Source organism: Crocuta crocuta, unplaced genomic scaffold (genome assembly GCF_008692635.1).
Source record: "Crocuta crocuta isolate KB4526 unplaced genomic scaffold, BGI_CrCroc_1.0 scaffold77, whole genome shotgun sequence".
Lineage (NCBI taxonomy): Eukaryota > Metazoa > Chordata > Mammalia > Carnivora > Hyaenidae > Crocuta > Crocuta crocuta.
This window is the reverse complement of record NW_027532172.1, coordinates 1241571-1258310: the sequence shown is the minus strand read 5'-3', so window position 1 is coordinate 1258310 and position 16740 is coordinate 1241571. Positions and strand designations below refer to the sequence as shown.

Below are 16740 nucleotides of genomic sequence, written 5' to 3'. Positions count from 1 at the left end.
AGCTCCCTTTTATTATCTCTGCCCCTCTTCTCTTTGTAGGCAACTGGAATTATTTTGGCTGGGGTGAGCAGCAGAGTAAGTACTCGGCTTGATGTTCTGGGAGGCCGCGGGGAGGCGGGTGCCTGGGCAGCCCTGAGGCCCCTGCCCCGCCCCCCACCGGGGAATGGGGGGCCTGAGGACTGGCGAGACCCCTCCTGGGCTCTCCTGTCCCTGCCCATTAATGTCCGCCTGGAGGGTCCCGCCCTGCCTGGCTGGGAGCGGTCGCCGTTACTGGGGTGGAGGGATTCAGCTCGGAGGAGGGGGCATTTAGGCCAGACACCTGTCTGTCCCCAGCTGGGCACCGTGACCCCTTCCCCCTGTTCCCCATGTATAACGTCATCTCTTCTCCTGTGACTTCTTCCGCTTTTATGTCTCCCCACCTTCCTCCTCCACCTGGAAATGGGCCCCAAGGTCCCTCAGAGGGTGGTAGGGATGAGGGGGAGAGGGTCTTAGAATGAGTGGCCTGACAGGGACCGCCGGGGCACATATTGCTCCAGAGATCTCAACTCCCAAAGCCCCTGCCGTCTTCCTCCAATTTAACCCCAGGGGTTGGAGACCAGCCCCTCCCCCCACAGTCGGACGCCCATCCATCTCCCTAAGGAATAGCTCCCTTTTCTCCATTTCCTGCCCCTTCTAGAGAAATCCAGCCTTATAGCCTGAGCATAAATGTACCTCCTCTTTACCCCACCGCCTGGGAGCTCCCCCACCCAGCGCCCATATCCTGACGGACAATATCCACGTCACCCACCCTCCGGGACCATGGAAACTGTTTACAAACTCTTTGATCCCAAACAACTCGTCCCAAAGCGATTCAGCCCAAACAGGCACTCGGCAAACAAGAAGGCCCGCTAACAACCAGTTTGCCATCAACAAACAACACAGTAAAAACACAGAGGTATTTTTGGTTAAAGCCAATTTGGCGAAAGCTGGTAATTGGGTCTAGCAGAACAAAGACAACCCGGCCAGTTCGCGGCGACAGAAGTGGCTGAAAACGCCTATTGGGGCGAGCAGGCACTTTGGTCAAAAACCATTTGGCAAAAAGCAGAGGCAGGATGAAAGCGAAAATAATCCAATAGGAAACCATTTGCCCCGGAAACAAGCCAAGGTGTTGGGGGAAGAAAACCCAAACCATTCGGTGTCTACACCCACACCCTCGTGCAGCTTGGCTACAGACGTCTTGGCCGGGTCAAGGACAGTTTGGCAGGAAGAATGACAATTTGGTTAAAGACCATACCCCCGGGGAACGGGGTAGAAAACAAATTGCTCAAAGGAACCGTTTGGTGACATTGACAACTTGTCCAGAGTTCCCCGGGGGACGGTCTAGATTTCAGATCCCCCACTTCAGGCCACCGTGGCCCCACAGTTACACCCTGATGCGTGTAGATCTGAGCCGTGGAAAGTCACATCTGCTGCTGCCTGGAATGGCAGCACTGATGGCACACAGCACATCAGATGGTGGCTGCCTGTGACAGGGATAAAAAGCTTGTAGGTCACAGTGGCCCAAGTCAGATGAGAAAATGGGAGGCCACGGTAACCTTGGCGAGGCCGGCTTTGCTAGCTGAACAGGAATCTAAGGTTTCTCAAAAGGAAAAATAACTTAGGGAATGAATCCAAATAGGTTTTTACCTGAAGGATGAAATTAATTTTTGAAACAGTTCACCCCATTAAAACATTTTTTTAATGTTTATTTATTTTTGAGAGTGAGAGAGAGAGTGTGTTTGTGTAAGCAGGGGAGGGGCAGAGAGAGAGGGGGACACAGAATCGGAAACAGGCTCCAGGCTCTGCGCTGTCAGCACAGAGCCCGACGTGGGGCTTGAACTCAGGAACCGTGAGATCATGACCTGAGCTGAAGTCGGACGCTTAACCGACTGAGCCACCACGTGCCCTCAGTTCATTCCATTTATAAAAAATGGACCTGTGTGTCAAATATATAGAAACAGACACGATTCACTGGGGAAAAATTAGAAGATTCAAATAATAAGGCAAGGAAAATATACAAACATCTGGGAAAGGAGCAAAGAAACCTAAAGGCATAAAAAGGGGCAAGCCACCCCCTTGGCATTTAATATCACCAGTAAACTGATGCCATGGGCCTAATCAAGGGCTTTATTTTACTTATTTATTGTTTATTTATCTATTTTTGCAGCCCATTTGCTTTCAAGGGTTGCCTCTAAATTGATTCTCTACTGCTCTACCACAATCTAATATCCTTCGATGCTGTTCCCTTTTTATCAAGGGAAACAAACCAAACTAAAATATCCTTTAAGGGGCGCCTGGGTGGCTTAGTCGGTTAAGGGTCCGACTTTCGTTCAGGTCATGATCTCGCGGTTCATGGGTTCGAGCCCCGCGTCGGGCTCTGTGCTGACTGCCAGCTCAGAGCCTGGAGCCTGTTTCAGTCTGTGACTCCCTCTCTCTCTGACCCTCCCCTGCTCACGCTGTCTCTCTCTCTCTCTCCTAGAAATAAATTTAAAAAAAGCATTTAAAAAAATAAATAAAATAAAATATCCTTTAATTCTTATGAGACACTTGAAGTTCAGCACTTCACCCTGTTCCGTGTTAGTGATAGATTCTGGTATGCGATGGTCTTGCTAACCTAAGAATCTAATCTTTCCGAGGGCTGTAGTATCCTCAGCCCCCATCTTTGTTCCTGCACACGTGAGCTCAGGTCTAGAATCCCCATCCTCGGACATCGAGAAATCTCTGAGGGTTAAAGGAAATTTATGCTCCAACCTTGTCCTCCTGATCTCCCTGTAAAAACCTCCCCGTGAGTATTTGTGTGACTTCTCTTGCGGGAAGCTCACTGCCTGGGGGAAAAACTCACCTTGTTTTCAGAAAGCCTGGGCTTTGGCAAAGTCCGTGCTCACGTTTGAGCCGAAGGACACCTTCAAATTTGTTCTTGTCCTCCTTACATTATAGGACCTACCTTGGATCCCAGACTATGAGTCCACTCTGACTGGCAAAGCAGGGCTTTCACCTCCCTTATCCTCAAGCCTCTACTTCTGTTAATATGACCCAAGATCCTTCCTTCCTTCTGGCAAAGATCCCTCTTCTTGGGTTAGCAGACAGTGAAGACTCCCAAAGTCTGAGAGACTGCGCTGGCCTCTGCTTTACGCCCTCTCTCTCCCTCCCCTCCTCACTCTCTTCCCTCCCCTCCTCTCTCTTCCAGACGATGACCCTGACAGTGCGGTGGATGATCGTGACAGTGACTATCGCAGTGAGACAAGCAACAGCATCCCACCACCCTATTACACCACATCCCAGCCCAATGCCTCAGTCCACCAGTACTCTGTCCGCCCACCACCCCTGGGTTCCCGGGAATCTTACAGCGACTCCATGCACAGTTATGAGGAGTTCTCCGAGCCGCGGGCCCTCAGGTAGCCATGGTGGAGGAGGGGGTGCGTGTGTGTGCACGTGCATGTATCTGGCTCTGTGTCCCAGAGTGGAGAGAGGAGTAGAGGACTTGGGGGACCTAAGCGGGTCTAGGAAAGCAGCATCCATGCTCTCTTGTCGGTAATAGAGCCCTTTCTTTACCCTAAATCTTGTAAGAAAACCTTGCAAGCTTGATAAAAGGGGACCTACTTTGGCTGAAGAAAGGGAGATAGGTCAGGAGGCCCCTGAGTGGTGCCCCCGAAACATAGGGGTGCCTCGGCACTCCCTTGAAGGGCACTGGTTTCTGTGTGCCCTCCCACCGGGCAGGGGAGGGGCCGGCGGAGGAAGACGCGAGCACTAATGGAGGGTGGTGGGGCCGGTGGTCTACAAAAGCCTCCAAGCGAGCAGCCAGCGGGTGGTCCTGGCATCACCCTGCCCCCCCCCCCCTTCGTGGCCTGCTTTTGGCTGGCAGGCACGGGCACAGCAGCCTGGGAGCTGCCCCTGCTCGGTCCACGCTACCCCCTTGAACGCAGGTCGTCCCCAGACTTGTCCAGTAGGTGGGCCATGCCACTGCCCAGGGCGAGGTGCTGGTCCTCAAGCCCATGAGGCGGAAAGTGGTGCCTGCCGTCCTTCCTCGCTGACCCCATCACTGCAGCCTTGGTTTCCAGACAGAACAAGGACAAACAAGATATCAAACAGATAGTGTGTTTGTAAAGCGCTTAGAGAGATGTCCAAACGTGCTACATAGTGACTGCTGGGTAAACAGCACAGAGAGTGCCATTTGGAGCCGACTGTGTGCCCAGCGCTGGACCAGAACCTGCCCTGCCTCGTCTCATTTCATCCTCTGGGCGGGAATATTACGGGACCCATTTGGCAGAGGGGGAATCAGGGCACAGAAAGGTTAAGTCCCTTGTTTGAGGCCACACAGCGGTAAATCATGAGGACCGGTGTTTATGGGGAACCTACGGGGTGCCCGGCGCTGGCCTGGTGTGATTTTGGGTTGTGGGTCTCTTTCCAAAATATTTGCTCCCCGAAGGATACGTTTCCTCCCTTAAAGTCTCACTCCCCTTCCTTTGCATACTCTCAAACTGGCTTAGACTTAGGCGATTATAGGAACAAAGTTTCAACAAAGTTTCAACCTGTCGGAAACAGCTGAAAGGAGAGGAAGATATCAAGTGTGAGTAGAAAGGAAAGGAAAGATCTGCTCTTGGAGAAAAAGAGACGGAGAGTGACCATAGCATCCTACCCGGAGAACATGCCAGAAAGTGTTTGCTTGGAGAAGTCTGTCTACTGTGAGCTCTTCCGGGACANTTTATGGGGAACCTACGGGGTGCCCGGCGCTGGCCTGGTGTGATTTTGGGTTGTGGGTCTCTTTCCAAAATATTTGCTCCCCGAAGGATACGTTTCCTCCCTTAAAGTCTCACTCCCCTTCCTTTGCATACTCTCAAACTGGCTTAGACTTAGGCGATTATAGGAACAAAGTTTCAACAAAGTTTCAACCTGTCGGAAACAGCTGAAAGGAGAGGAAGATATCAAGTGTGAGTAGAAAGGAAAGGAAAGATCTGCTCTTGGAGAAAAAGAGACGGAGAGTGACCATAGCATCCTACCCGGAGAACATGCCAGAAAGTGTTTGCTTGGAGAAGTCTGTCTACTGTGAGCTCTTTGGGGACAGGATGGGGGGGGCGGGAGGGGGGCGGGGACAGAGGAATCCTCTCCTCTTGTGCTTTGGTCAGGCTACACAGGGGTGAGAGGAGACCCTCCAGAAGGGGGAGAGGATGTAGAGGCAGAAATGGCTTGCATTCCCCCTGAGAGTGACTCAAGCCGGGCTCCCGGGCCATCCTGGCTGTGCTGCCTGGTGCTGGATGATCCAAGAGGCAGGGGACACAGAGCCGGACACAGACCCCCCCCCCTCCATCCCACTGGCCAGGGCTTGGCTGGAAAGAGGGGCAGGACGGGATGTTCTAGCAGTGGGGAAGGGTAAGGAGGACTTCCCGGAGGAAGGTGCCTGGGAGCTAGCCCTCGAAGGATACATGAGAAGTCCGAGGAAGGGAATTTCAGGCAGAGGAAACCACTCAGCCACAGGCTGGAGACCAGGCGCCAGATCATGATCAGGCAGGCCCATGGGGGCTAACTCAGGGGTGCAGGAGCCAGGGGAAGCATCTGAGTGGGGTGAGAGCTGTGCTGGGACTCAGTACGTCAGAGCCAGAATGGGAGGGTGGCCCCAAAGGTGAGCCTGGGGCGACTTAGGTGGTGCCCGAGGTGGTAGGTGCACACATCCAGCCTGTGTTGGGATTCCGGTCTGAGGCTGCCCCTCCCCAGGGGCCCCGGGATGTGCCGGGATGGACTTCAGGGTTATTTGTCAGCAGAGGGAGTTGAAGTCCTTTCCAGCCAAGTAATACTTGCTGATCCCTCACCTGTCCCTTGCTGTCTGCAAGGTGGGCCACTAAAAGCCATTAACTAAACGCATAAAGGAGCAAACAATGGCTAGAGGGAGAGACTCCCATTTTGCTCCCTACGGCATCTCTGGAGTTGGCTGGGGAAAGGGGTCCCGGTCCTTGAGAGTGGAGCACGTACTTAAGACAAGGGATGATGTTTGTTGAGTGACTGATTGAATGATTCGAAGGGGGACGAGGGGTGGCCCACGTGCCACGCTGCCTGCCCTCAAGCAGGGATAGATGTTTCTTCCTGGTCACGTCCAGAACGACCCAGGGCGCACGTAAGGAGCATATAAGGACCCGGACTGGCCAGAGGGTGGGGGAAACTCACTCAAAGACGACATGTTGGCGGGCACCGAAAGAGATGTGGGCAGATAAAAGGGTGTTCCTGGAAGAAGTCACAGCGAGGGCAAAAGCTCAGGGGTGGGCACCTGTGTAGGGTCTGGAGGAACAGAGAGAGAGCTGGTGTGGCTGGGGCAGGGGGGAGAGATGGGTCCGCGGAGGGAGGTGAGGCGGGGAGGCTGGAGGGTTTGAGCCACAACTGGGGTGTAAGGCAGGGCTCCGATTGTATACCAAGGGCTCTAGGGAGCTATGGAAGGTTTTAGAACAGGGGCTTATGTGCTTGCGTTTATGATTTGAAAAAGACCCTCTGTGGCTTCCATGGGAAGCAAGTACTCTTGGGGACAGGCGGGAACACATCTAGATTTGCGGACATCAAGAGCCAGGCATGGTCAGGTTCAAGTTGCAGGAGCGCTAAGTCTCCAAAGGCTGGAGGTGAGGGGCTGACTGGGGCCCCCAGCATATTTGCAGCCCCCACAGCGCGGGGACAGGAGTCACACGCAGTAGGACGTCGATGGTCCCTGACGTCATCGATCGGTCATCGATCGCGTTTAATGCCTGTATCCCCAGACCGGAAACGCCAGGATCGGCGCTCGGCCGGTGCCGAGGGAAGGGCGGGGTGCTGGCGCCTGTGTGGCTGGGGGCGGGGTCAGGCGGTGCCCCGGCCTCGCTGCTGAGCCCCCGCTGGTCCCCGCAGCCCCACCGGCAGCAGTCGCTACGCCTCCTCCGGGGAACTGAGCCAGGGCAGCTCACAGCTGAGTGAAGACTTCGACCCGGACGAGCAGAGCCTGCAGGGCTCCGAGCTGGAGGACGAGCGGGACCGGGACTCGTACCACTCGTGCCACAGCTCCGTCAGCTACCACAAGGACTCGCCGCGCTGGGACCAGGATGAGGAGGAGCTGGACGAGGAGCTGGACGACGACCTGGAGGACTTCCTGGAGGAGGAGGAGGAGGAGGAGGAGGAGGAGCTGCCTGAGGACGAGGAGGAGCTGGAGGAGGAGGAGGAGGAGGTGCCTGACGACATCCGCGGCTACACCCAGCGGGAAGAGGTGGCCGTGGCCGAGCCCAAAGACTTTAAGCGTGTCAGCCTCCCGCCGGCCGCCGCGGAGAAGGAGGAAAAGGCTCCGGCCGTACCTGCTGAGGCCCGCGACGTGGCCAAGGCAGCCCCTGAGCCAGCCGCACCGGAGGAGGTGCCCGCAGGCGAGCGGGCACCGGAGTCAGAGCCCCCCAAGTCTGAGGAGAGGTAATGGGAGGGGGCCAGTGGTGCTGCGGCCCTGGGGAATGGAGGGGAGTCCGTCACAGGGTCATGGCCGGGAAAGCGGAAGGGGCGCTGAGGCCCGGCAGAGGGGCTGCAGGGGGGTCACTGGGTCTCCGGAGGGCCAGAGAGGCCATGGAGGGCCCGACATCACTGGCAGGGGTGGGGGGTGAAGGGAGGGCCGGCCCTGGAGCCTCACGACGCCCCTTGCCTCAGTTTCAGGCGACGAGAGGATGAGGAAGGTCAGGAGGGCCAGGACTCCATGTCCAGGGCCAAGGCCAACTGGCTTCGAGCCTTCAACAAAGTGCGGTTGCAGCTGCAGGAGGTGAGCGAAAGCAGCACCCGATGTCCGGTCAGGCCCAGTGCCCTGCCCACAGCCGTGCCCAGACCTGCTGGTCCACTTGCCCACCACTCCCATACCCCGTCCACCTAGGTCCTTCTCTGGGCCCTGCCGCGGCGCGCCCACGGACAGTGTGGCCACGCCCACGGACGGTGTGGCCACGCCCACGAACGGTGTGGCCACGCCCACTGTCCCCCACCTATCCACCACGGCTTCTTCCTTCATACATCCTGGCCTTTCTGTGGCCCCGCTCACACCAACCTGGCCCCACCCACACCTGCCGTTGTCCTGGCCCCGGCATTCCTGGCCCAGCCCCTCCAAGCTGACCCCTCTCTGGCCCTATTTACACCTTGGCTTCATCTGTCTCCAGAAGGGCCCTTCCCTGGTCTCCCATGACTGCCTGCCCCTCTCCCCCAAACAACTGGCCCCACCAAAGCCCAGCCCAGCATCCTTCATGCCTGCCTGGGATTTCTGAGTGGGGAAGAAGGAGAGGCCAGCTGGAACCTGGAGCTACCTCATGGTTACAGCCATGTCAGAGTCAAGCTCATGGATAGGGAGAGAGGTTAGGGATAGAGAGAGAGGTCAGAGTGAGGGCAGCAGTCAGAGGTCAGAGGTCTGGGTTACAGCTGGTGTTAGGGACAGGGATCGGTGCCTGGGACCCTACTGGGTACCAGAGTCAGGGTTGGGGGAAGGTCTAAGGTCTGGTCAGTATCAGAGAAGGAATTAGGTAAAAGAATTAGCATTAGGGTCAGACAGCAGCATTGAGGCCATTCGTTTATCTCTTCAATTTTCCAAGCCACTCTAGGCTGGGGACAGAGCAGGGTCGTTATCCAAGGGAATCCTCCAAACTGGAGTGAGTCTGGCAATAGGAGATCCTAAACAAACTCTTAAAGTCTTAGATCATCAAATATCAGAGCCACAGAAATTTCAAATCAAATTTCTCATGTTTTAAAATAGAAAATTTTTTTTGGACTAAGTAATACATCGCATGGTTCTAAATGCAAAGAGTAGAAAAGAATGTGCAGTGTAAGGTCTACTGAGTAACTTTCACTAAGTCAGCAATTTCAATGAAAAAAGACCCAGCAGCTACTCTGGTGGAACTCAAAATATGACAAAAACCAAACAAACATGGGCAGGCTCTCTGGGTTTCATAGAAGGGGAATAAAATGAATCCAAGGCAATCAGGAAAACTCCCTGGAGGAGATGACACTCGAGGAGAAATGATATCCGAAATACTTCAACGATATTGCAGGAGAGTGCTGGGCCCTCCCCCTTCTTCTCCCACCATGCCACCCTTTAGTTGCATAAGAGGTAAGATTGTCAACCCTGGATCAACACTGAGATCTGAATGATAAATGGAGGCTGGTCGGGAGCAGTAGGTGGGGAGGGGGGCATACAAACAAGAGGCACAGCTCAGGCAAAGGCCCTGGGGCACAAGATCAGATGAGCAAATGAGCCTTGAAGAAGTTTAGAGAAGGACGAGAAGCCCGGGACTATAGTGCACGAGCTCTGGCTGGAGATGATACTAACACACCCCCAGGTTTGACAAACAAGGAGACCAAGTCCTACTGAGGTGGGTGGTGGAGAGGAGCTCTTCTCTCCCCACTTGACAGATGGGCAAACTGAGGCCCAGAGGGAGCTTAAGGACACACAGTGAGGACTAGGACCCAGGCCTCCTGACATCCAGCCCAAAGAGGAAACAAAAGTGGATGTGGAGCCTACCCTGCCCTGGGGAGAGGCTGCCAAACTGACCTTGTCTGTCTGTCTGTCTGTCACGCAGGCCCGAGGAGAAGGAGAGATGTCCAAATCCCTATGGTTCAAAGGCGGGTGAGTGACGGAGTTGTGGGTGTAGGTGGAAGTTTTGAACCAGAGCTTGAGGCTGCTTCACACCATGGCCTCAGTCCGGTGAGGGCAGACAAGTCATTCCATTGAGACAGGGGACAGATTGAGGGACAGATCGGGTGAAATAAGGTAGCCACTAACATAAACATTTGCCACCGACAGAAGCCAAAGATAGTAGCACATTGAATCCTCACAACAAACCCACAGGAGGACTGCTACCCCTATTTTACAGGTGGGGAAACTGAGTCCAAAGAGGTATGTACCTTGCCCCAGACACTCACATTATCCAAGACCACTGCCTCCTAGCAATAAATGTGAGCTGTCAGCGCAGAGCCTGATGTGGGGCTCGAACCCATGAACCATGAGATCCTGACCTGAGCTGAAGTGGGACACTTAACCAACTGAGCCGCCCAATCTGATTCCATTTCTCAATATCCCTGATGATTGTTATGGCTGCTGGCTCTTTCTTTAATGATGACTCTCTAATGATCGTTATTAGGGCTTATGTGGAGCGTTTTGTCATATCTAAGCTCTTACGTTGCTTATTTTCAGGGCTTTTCTTCCTTCAGTGCCAGAGTGGCGAGGTTGGAAGACATAAAGATATTTTTAAACATTTATTTTTATTTATTTATTTTGAGAGCAAGAGAGAGTGCAAGCGGGGAGGGGCAGAGAGAGAGAGAGAAGGGAGAGAGAGAATCCCAAGCAGGCTCCGCACTGTCAGTGCAGACCCTGACACGGGGCTTGATCTCAGGAAGCCGTGAGATCATGACCTGAGCAAAAATCAAGGGTTGGGTACTTACCCAACTGAGCCCCCCAGGCGCCCCTAAGAGATACTTTTAAAGTATGCTAATGTTTTAAAGTAACAGCAGGTAGGGTGACTGCCTTCCCTGTACATCCTTTGCCAACAGAGGCGTGGAGGGAGACGCTGTGGCTCCCAGATGAGCCGGTGTCCTGAGTGGGGAGCCCTGGAAGCAGGAACGGACACAGGGATGGACACGTGACTTGTGGGGGAAAGGCACTCAGGAGAAACCCGTGAGGCAGGCAGGGTCAGGCTGCGCAGGCTGCCAAGCACAGGTGTATTTTGGGAGCCGCCAAGCCCCAATCCTCCAGGGAGCACGGGCACATGGATAGCACCCCAGGGCTTGTCCAGAGCCAACGGCTCCCAGATATCTCTCTCCCTGGCCAATGGAAAGCTTCTAGAGAAAAGCCATACCTGAATCCTCTTTGGGATGAGAGCACCTCCCAGGAAGGTGAGTCCATAAAGGCCACAGTAGCATCATCTCACAGAGCTCATTCCCAGTCACCAGCTATGCTAAAGCTGCATAGCCAAGAGGAATAGCACAAACAATTGCCAGTTCCCTTCCTCCCATCAGCTTTGAAATCACTCCTTCCAGGACAGATTTCAAATAGACATGCGTATTGTCAATTTTGAGCCTAAGGAAATGTTTCGTGAGCATCTGAGGTTATTACTTAGATCTGCCTTAATTCAAATTTCCGTGAAGATTGGGCAACTGCATCATCTTCCCCATTTCCCAGATGAGGAAGTGGAGGCCCAATGTCTTCTTCATTTCCTAGGGCTGCTGTCACACACTACCCGGTAGGTAGGTTAAAACAACATGGGTATATTCTTTTATAGTTCTGGGGGGCAGAATTCCAAAGTCAAGTTGTTGGCTGAGCCACTCTCCCTCTGTCTCCTGTAGGGGAGTCTCCATCCCTGCCGTGCTAGCTGCTGATAGTTGCGGCAGCCCTCAGTATTCCTTGGTTTCTAGATGTGTCACTCTAGGGGCACCTGTGTGACTCAGTCGGTTGGGCGTCCGACTTCGGCTCAGGTCATGATCTCACTGCTTGTGGGTTCAAGCCCCGTGTCGGGCTCTGTGCTGACAGCTTAGAGCCTAGAACCTGTTTCGGATTCTGTGTCTTCCTCTCTCTCTCTGCCCCTCCCCCATTTGGACTCTCTCTCTCTCAAAAGTGAATAAATGTTAAAAAAAAATTAAAAATAGATATGTCACTCTAATCTCTGTCTCTTTTGTCCCACTGCTGTCTCTCTTTTTTAAAAAAATTTTAATGTTTATTTTGAAAGAGGGAGAGACAGAGTGTTAGCAGAGGAGGGACAGACACAGAATCCAAAGCAGACTCTAGGCTCTGTGCTGACAGCTCAGACGCGGGGCTCGAACCCATGAACCGCAAGATCATGACCTGAGCGGAAGTCGGACGCCTAACTGACAGAACCACCCAGGCGCCCCATTGCTGTCTCTTTTTAAAAGGCACCAGTTATATTGGGTTAGGGGCCCACCTAGTCGAGCATGAGCTCATCTTAACTAATCGACATCTGCAGTGACTCTATTTCCAAATAAAGCACTCCATTCTGAAGTCCTAGGGGCTAGGATTTAAATCTATCTCTTTGGGAGACACAATTCAACCTTTAATACCCGGGGAGATCATGTGTCCTGCCCAGGCCTCAAGTGATGTCTGTGGGAGAAAGGGGGAAGCCTGGGCCCTTGACATCCCTGTGTGTGTCCCGCAGCCCTGGCGGTGGCCTCATCATCATTGACAGCATGCCAGATATCCGCAAGAGGAAGCCCATTCCACTCGTGAGCGACCTGGTGAGCGCCTGTGCCCTCTCCTCCCCCAGCAGAGCAGGCCTGCCCTAAGCAGTGCTCAACCTGTACAACTGCCCATGGCAGACCTGGGGCCAGGGGCTGGCAAGGGGTTCTCTGGGACTAATGTAATCTGATTTCTACCCTGCCTGCTGCATGGACACTTCAGGCCATGGTGAGTGACAGTGACCTGGGCCCTTGTCTCTTCCTCAGACCCATTCCCCCCATTAGGATCTTCCAACTGCCCCCCAATGCATGGGTTCCGGGGTAAGAGGATCCTGCCACGTCCTACAGTTTTTGGGTGGGGAAGAGAGCAGGTGCCTCCTGATCTTGGCTCATGGAGGGGCTGGTAGTTTTGTTCTGTGGCTGGTGATTGTGGCCAAGTGCAGCTTCTGAGTCTGGTTCCTGGTGGTGGGGGGTGGGTGAGTCAGGGGTGTGAGCTGCTCACTTTCCAGGGTCCCTTCTAACCCAGATCATTTGTCACTTTCCAATTCTTTACTGGCTCTGCTCCTGCTGCTCTTCGTGGCTGTGGCTCCAATCTGTCGCTGGTGGCCCCAAACCATGGCTGTGGATTCTGCTCGTGGTGACAACCCCATGGGTGTGAATCGACCCCCGTGACTCCCTTGGTGATTTCCCTGCCCCAGTCCCTGGTCCAGTCCAGAAAAGCGGGCATCACCTCGGCCTTGGCCTCCAGCACTTTGAACAACGAGGAGCTGGTGCGTCGGGCGCCTCCCCTTCCACGGGCTGGGCAGGGGGTTGGGCTGGAGGCTCCTGGAGGAAGAGGGGGACAGTGTGGCAGAGACGGGCACTCCTCCCTCCCCCCCATCTGGTTAGGCAGCATCCCGCCAGCATGATCTGTGCCCAGGAACCATGGATTCCGACAGTGGGGGGCAGGGGGAGGGACTGGGACTTTACTACACTCAGCAGGGGAGGCGACGGGAGGTGGGGGGCAGGACAGCGCCCCATGCCGCCCCTCTCTCTCGCCTCAGAAAAACCACGTTTACAAGAAGACCCTGCAAGCCTTAATCTATCCCATCTCCTGCACGACGCCGCACAACTTCGAGGTGTGGACGGCCACCACGCCCACCTACTGCTACGAGTGCGAGGGGCTGCTGTGGGGCATCGCGCGGCAGGGCATGCGCTGCACGGAGTGCGGCGTCAAGTGCCACGAGAAGTGCCAGGACTTGCNATTCCGGAGAGTTTGTAGACATCTCGAGCAGCTCTAGCTTTGGGGGGTGAGTCACCTGAACGCCCACGTCTTCAAGGACTCTTGGCCGCAGCCTAGGAAGCTTTGGAGTGGAAGCTGGGGTTCTCGCTCCGGTGAGGGGGGCGCGCTCTGGACAGTGACTGCTCTCTGCGTCCCCAGGGGCTGCAGAGAAGAGCTCCAAGCACGGGGCCGAGGACCGGACGCAGAACATCATCATGGTGCTCAAGGACCGCATGAAGATCCGGGAGCGTAACAAACCTGAGATCTTCGAGCTCATCCAGGAGATCTTCGCCGTGACCAAGACCGCGCATACGCAGCAGATGAAGGCGGTCAAGCAGAGCGTGCTGGACGGCACGTCCAAGTGGTCGGCCAAGATCAGCATCACTGGTGAGGCCGCGGGGGTGCGGGTGGCCACAGGGTCCCTTCTTCTCGGCCCCCTGTGACCGCTCCTGTGGCTCATGTGCTGCTTGTAGTGTGTCCATATCTTTCCCACGTCCCTACGTGAGTGTTTGTGCTCCCGCAGTGGGCATGTATGCCTCCAAATGTGAGTGCGCGACACTCTCTGCATGAGTCTTGGTTTGTGGCCCCCAGAATCAGGCCCCCAGAAGAGTTGAGGGCACATTGTTTATCTAGGGGGTGTTGCCATGGGAGTTGAGAGGTGAGCCTGGGAAGGAAGGAGCCCTGCACAGGGTGCTAACCAGCGGGCAGTGCCCTTGACAACTCTGGCTGTTCCCCCTCGGGACCACTGGGGGACAGTGTTGAGCTCACACAGCAGAATGGTGCTGCCCAGGGGCGGGGGCCTTAGGGTGTTTATCCATGCCCGACCTCGTTCGAATTTCCCTGAAAGCAGACCCCAAGATGAGGATTTCAGGGCAGATGGGTACCCAGAAGATGGCCCCAGGAAGCCCCAGTGTGGGTGGAGACTTGAGTCTGGGGGCTGGAAGAGAAGGAGCCCTGCAGGGGGCACCCGTAAACAGGTGACTCTGGGAGCAACTGTAGGCTCAATCCCGCTGGAAATTTGAGGACAATGTGGAGAATGTCCTACCCAGGGGTGCCCCGGGGGAACCTTCCCATTCAGCATCAGCGGAGGGCTCCCTGGGTGTTAACTCTCTAGCAAGCCCTTCATGTCTTGTGGGTGTCCCCAGGGACTCCCATGGTCAGAACAAAACCCTCAGGCCACGTCACAGGTGTCCCCGGGGAACCTGTGGCTGTGACTATTCTCCGTACGCCTCACTCCTTGAGCCCATATTTGTATTTGTCCTGTGTGTCTTCCAGTGGTCTGTGCCCAGGGCTTGCAGGCAAAGGACAAGACGGGATCCAGTGACCCCTATGTCACTGTCCAGGTTGGGAAGACCAAGAAACGGACAAAAACCATCTATGGGAACCTGAACCCTGTGTGGGAGGAGAACTTCCACTTGTAAGTGCCTGGCTGAGGCCCTGGCCGCCCAGGCGGAGCTCTGGGGGCTCCAGGACCAGCCTGTGGCGGTCACCTGACCCCAGCCTCTGCCTCTTCCTCCCCCCTGCAGTGAGTGTCACAACTCCTCAGACCGAATCAAGGTGCGTGTCTGGGATGAGGATGACGACATCAAATCCCGCGTGAAGCAGCGGTTTAAGAGGGAATCGGATGACTTCCTGGGGCAGACAATCATCGAGGTGCGGACACTCAGCGGCGAGATGGACGTATGGTACAACCTGGGTGAGCATGGGTGGTGTTCCGCAAGGGGGCAGGGAGGGTGCCCCAGGGAGCCCAAGCGGGGAGCCAGTGGCAGGAGGAGGTAGTCTAGGAGCCCAGTCTGATGGGGAAGGTAGCGTCTGTGAGGCCCAATCCGATGGGGGAGGAAGGGTCTATGAGCCCAATCTGATGGGGCAGGAAGCAAAACTTGGGGATCCTAAGTCTGAGGAGAGACGCACAGACCCAGGAATCCCCTCTAAGATGAATAGACTCTGGGGATCTTGATCTGATGGGGGAGGCAGGGCTGGGGAGCCCAGTCTGGGGGAGAAGCAAGGCCTAGGGCCCCAGATTAGAGAGTGAGATGCAGACTCAGGAATTTAATCTGTGCAAGGAAGCAAGGTCTGGAATCCTAGTTTGAAGGAAGAGACAGGGCGTAGTGAATTCTAGGCTAATGGGAGAGGCACAAGCCTGGGAGCCAATCTGAGAAGAGATACCTGGGTCTTAATTTCAGGGTCATGACTCCTGGGCTACAGCCATGCAGACATTAAAATATCCCAGGCCTGTATTGGGAAGTTCTGAGCCAGACATCCCTTTCTATTTTGCAGACAAGCGGACTGACAAGTCCGCTGTATCAGGTGCCATCCGGCTACACATCAGTGTGGAGATCAAAGGCGAGGAAAAGGTGGCCCCTTACCATGTCCAGTACACTTGTCTGCACGAGGTGAGGCCCAATGCCCCTCCCTGCCTTCACAGCTCACTATGAGCCCCACATGCCTCCACCTGCCGTTCCTAACTGCCCCAGCTCCGCCTTACTGTTTCCAGCCACGCCATCCACTCTCTGGGCCTCTAGGACTATCCCCCATGCCATTCCTACTGCCTGGAGAACTCCTCCCCATCCATCCAACTTCAGGGCCCCCTCCTCTGGGAAGCCCTCTTTGACCTGCAGGCAGACTCTCATTACCCAGCTTCAGGTCTTCCATCCGTCCCAGACCTGAACAGGGGGCTCCTGGAGAGGACTCAATTTTTGAGTGAATATATGATTGAATGGACACATAAATGATGAGTGGATAAAAGGATGGGTGGATGAACAGATGGGTGGTTGAACTATTGGAAGTATAGATGAGTGGATTGGGGGCAGTTGGATAGGCGGATTGGTGGAAAGATGGATGAATGGATGGATGGGTGGATAAACTGATGGGTAGATAAGTAGATGATGGGTGGTTGAATGGGTGGCTGGATGAATTGCTGGATGGGTAGACTAAGTTGTGGGTAGATGTATGGGATGGATGGATATGTGGTTGAATTATGAAAAGGGAGCATTACCACATGGGTGAAGTTTTGGGTAGTTGAATGGGTGGGTAGGTGGATGAGTGTATGAATGGTCAGGCAGAAAGTTGGATGTTTAGATAGATGCGTGGATGGAAGAATGAATGGATACATGTTTGAAAGGATAGAGGAGTAAATAGGGGGACTTTGGAATATTTGGGCTGATGGATGAGTGAGTGGATAAGTGGAAGGATGGGTAGATGGGTGGATGGACAGACAGATGGATGGATGTGTGGTTGAATCGCTCCAAGGACAGATGAGTGGATTGGTGAAGTTTTTGGTAATTGCAAGAATTGATGGGCGATGGGTGGATGAAAGA

At 54.7% G+C, this 16740-nt stretch overlaps 1 protein-coding gene across 4 annotated transcripts in view; it reads left to right on the top strand.

Moving 5' to 3' along the window:
* UNC13A (unc-13 homolog A) overlaps window positions 1-16740 on the top strand; it is a 58216-nt gene that overhangs the window by 17641 nt on the left and 23835 nt on the right. For 3 of the 4 annotated variants that reach the window (XM_077777041.1, XM_077777042.1, XM_077777039.1), the window contains exons 8-19: window positions 40-75; window positions 3206-3413; window positions 6880-7425; window positions 7654-7762; window positions 9558-9604; window positions 12144-12222; window positions 12861-12932; window positions 13206-13419; window positions 13583-13810; window positions 14699-14840; window positions 14950-15119; window positions 15701-15816. In XM_077777041.1, the coding sequence (XP_077633167.1) occupies window positions 40-75; window positions 3206-3413; window positions 6880-7425; window positions 7654-7762; window positions 9558-9604; window positions 12144-12222; window positions 12861-12932; window positions 13206-13419; window positions 13583-13810; window positions 14699-14840; window positions 14950-15119; window positions 15701-15816 (1967 nt within the window). Of the gene's footprint in view, window positions 1-39; window positions 76-3205; window positions 3414-6879; window positions 7426-7653; window positions 7763-9557; window positions 9605-12143; window positions 12223-12385; window positions 12392-12860; window positions 12933-13205; window positions 13420-13582; window positions 13811-14698; window positions 14841-14949; window positions 15120-15700; window positions 15817-16740 lie in introns of all 4 variants that reach the window. The other variant, XM_077777040.1, reaches the window with a different exon arrangement.